Here is a 3,200-nt window from a genome sequence, read left to right as displayed (position 1 = left end):
AAAATCAATACATAATAATATCATTGTGCCTCGCTATAGAGTGAGATTCTGAGTATCGCTCTGGTGAGGGACCACCATTCAGAATTGAACATTGCTTGAATTGGCTTAGTTATGTTTAGGGACTAGATCTGGAAAAGCCTCTTCACAGAAAAATTGACAAAACATAATTAAGACATAAAAATAAAACGAGTTATTTAATGTGTACAATAAACAGGGAAAAATGAGAATACCTGTGCATTTGTTAACATGCATATTTCAATGATCAGAATTGAAATATACATATTAAATGTCCACCGAACCTTATCATATAGAACCTTTGAGGACAACATAACATGAGACATGTCTCCCTTATCCCGTAAGATATCATTAGACCAATCGAAAGAGTAACCTTCAGGCGGCAGAATCGAACGCATTGCCTCACTATCTACCTGGTCTTGTCTACTAAAGTCTATGGCCATAGCGGAGTTAGGTGAAACGTTGATAATATTATGATAAGGTATTGGTGGCATGTATCCTCATCGCTCTCTTCGTGGTCGACGTCGCTCGCTTCGTCATCCTCGTCGCTCGATCTGTCCATATCCATTTCTGAAACAACAGAAAACCCAAATTAATTTAATGTGTCTATATTACGATAACCCACTGCCTCTGGTACGGCTTATGACTCGCAATACGATGGTCGCGGGATCAAATCAAATAAATTATATTTGAATAATTAGTGTTATTTTCACACAAAATTAATTTAAAATAATATATATTATATTTGCGGCACGTTCCAGAGTGGAAGATACCCATAGTATCGCCCTGGTGTAAGACCCCATTCAGAATTGAAACGTTGCTTGAAATGGCTTTAGCCGTGTTTGGTGACCAGTTCTGAATAGCCACACCTCCTTCCCCTCCCCGCTACCTTCAGCCTCACAACATACCCCGATTGGGGATGCCATAGTCTCACTGGCTCCAGCTGAGGCTCTTGTGAGGTATTCATATAAAAAAATAAATAAAAAGTTAATCAAATACTTGAGGCGGGCAATGTCAGGAGTCAGAATAGCACAGTCAGGTAGGTATGGAATGAAGAAAAGAGTGTGTGTGCCAAGATCGAGTTGCATGGTGGTTCATCCTCTCTGCCTACCGAAATGGCGTGAAGGTAAGTTAGTTAGTTTTATAACTCACGGTTTCCAAGTACAGACTCTTCTAGTACAGCTGCCTCGTCCACGTTACTGTTTCTGCCCATGTCTGACTCTGAAATAAAAGAAAACACAAATTTACAGTAGAATTTGGATATAATGACTTCGCATTTAACGGTCTACTGATTTAAGTGACGATAATGTAAACTCTAGTAAAGCATCGATGACACGGGGCTAGTTTACAAGCTACAAGTCAGCGAGTTCGCTAGCAGCTTGTAAACTAGCCCCGTGTCATCGCCTTTTTTACAATCTGCTAGTTGACTATCCGATTGTAAAAAAGCAGCGAGTAAAATAGAAAGATGGGCTAATTTACTCGCCATTCGCTGGCGTGTTGGCTTATAAGCTAGTTAACTAGCCGTGTGTCATCATCGCTGCTAGTAACTAGTTGCGAGTATCTTTGCGTTTTGGCAGTCAGCAAAAAATGTCAACGGAAGTAGTTCGCGCGGCAGTAGTTATCTTAGCTTATGCTATCAAGAAGGATTTACAACGAAAACTTGGATTATTCAATTTTATTTATTTCTTGTCTGTATACGTCTTTTATTGATTTTATTTTTGTCTTCAGTTGCTTCACATCCATACCGACAGTTAGTTGTTTTTCGTTAAGTTTAATTAAGAGGTATTTGAAAATTTCATCCTTTACTTTTGTGTTACAATACTCTTTGTCTTTTATATTCCATAAAATAGGGTATTGTTTGAAGATGTTGAGAAACTCTGTAATATCACGCGTGTTCCACTTCATTTTTCAACTTAAAAAAATAAACGATAGAATGCAAACAACACGTCACGCAAAATAACACGTGATTCCAACTCGCTAGCTAGTTCGCTACTGAGCGAGTGGAAAGTTTTGTGTGTCATCGACACTCGCTAACTCGCTAGCTTGTAGACTCGTCGACTAACAGCTCGTAAATTAGCTCCGTGTCATCGATGCTTAAGGTTTCATAGCTTTTAGTAGGAAAACGTATCCGTTTAAAGTGACCAACTACGTAAAGCGACCTATTTTAATGATAATTTGTCCGGTTACAAAACCCACCTACCAATACAGCCTCGCTTTTGACTAGGAAGCTTGACACAATGAGTCCCGTGAAGCGAAAGTGTTTTTTCAATTTAAGAAAAAAGTGCTGTATTACACCGTTTAGAAGCCGATGAATCAAATGTAATCCTTGCAAAGAAGTTCGGCATGTCTCATTTCTCACTCTGCAATACCCGTTACAGAAAAAAAAGATGTGTAATGATGCATCCACATCATAGCAACAATACATTTTGTATGTTTGTTATGTGGAATTTTTAAGTACTATGCTTATTTCCTGCCAATATACCAACAGTGAAACTGTGCTAGGGATATCAATATAAAATATAGATAATTGATTTTATATTGAACCCCTCTTATGACATTTCAAAAAAAAACTCACCGTTCCCAAACGCCGACAATTCTTCGTAGAATGGCACGTCCACCCACAGCTCGCTGTGGTAGCCGGCCTCCGGAGAGAAGAGTTCCCCACACTGGAGTTCCCCACTCCGCGATGTCCCAGGTAACGGCTCCGGAGATGCTGCACGGATTGGCATAATTGGTGCATTGGGAGCCGTTGATTGGGTCTGTACGGGAGTGGACATCCACAGTGGTGGAACGGGTCGTGGCAACGGTGAAGGTGTGCCTTGTGAAAAGGGACACGTTGTTCTCTCCGGAGATGGAATTCTGAAAGCATTTACATAAATCATATAAATTGTTCTCATTCACGTGTGAAACAGTAGGAACAGTATGTGAATAAACAATAAAATTAGAACTCTGTAAAATATGCACTGAATGTGCCAAATGCACAGAGCGCTGATCTTACCAACTCTCACTGTAAGAGTGGAACGCTGTCGGGAAAAAACAATAATTTTATATCAAGCATCTAAATACGATCACTTACTTTTGTTAAGTTTTTCTTGGAGGTGCGGTAGGGAGCAAAATGCGCGCCGCTTGCTTCTTGAATTTTCGGCTTTCCAGCTCTAGCCGGAAGGAAGCAGGCAGGGCCCTAA

At 40.1% G+C, this 3,200-nt stretch overlaps 1 protein-coding gene across 1 annotated transcript; it reads right to left on the bottom strand.

Moving 5' to 3' along the window:
* Positions 1-349: 349 nt before the first annotated feature.
* Positions 350-2,792, bottom strand: LOC149425617 (uncharacterized). The gene is made up of 3 exons (XM_089645804.1): positions 2,591-2,792; positions 1,168-1,236; positions 350-585 (listed from the first exon to the last, which is right to left on the bottom strand). Exons 1-3 carry the CDS (start codon positions 2,790-2,792, stop codon positions 449-451), a joined length of 408 nt encoding a protein of 135 aa, XP_089501930.1. The 3' UTR covers positions 350-448.
* Between the last annotated feature and the right edge of the window lie 408 nt (positions 2,793-3,200).

This window comes from Hesperophylax consimilis, chromosome 2 (assembly GCF_061612785.1).
Source record: "Hesperophylax consimilis isolate HC1 chromosome 2, BYU_Hcon_1.0, whole genome shotgun sequence".
Classification (NCBI taxonomy): domain Eukaryota; kingdom Metazoa; phylum Arthropoda; class Insecta; order Trichoptera; family Limnephilidae; genus Hesperophylax; species Hesperophylax consimilis.
The sequence above is the reverse complement of the archived record's forward strand: the minus strand, read 5'-3'. Positions and strand labels throughout refer to the sequence as shown.

Bases quoted from the DNA above. Each gene is read 5' to 3' on its own strand.
- LOC149425617 (XM_089645804.1), bottom strand. From the start codon at position 2,792: ATGTCCACTCCCGTACAGACCCAATCAACGGCTCCCAATGCACCAATT. The intron at 1,237-2,590 runs GTGAGTTTTTTT...CTTTTATTTCAG, and splicing joins ATTGTCGGCGTTTGGGAACG to AGTCAGACATGGGCAGAAAC. The intron at 586-1,167 runs GTGAGTTATAAA...CTGTTGTTTCAG, and splicing joins AGAGTCTGTACTTGGAAACC to AAATGGATATGGACAGATCG.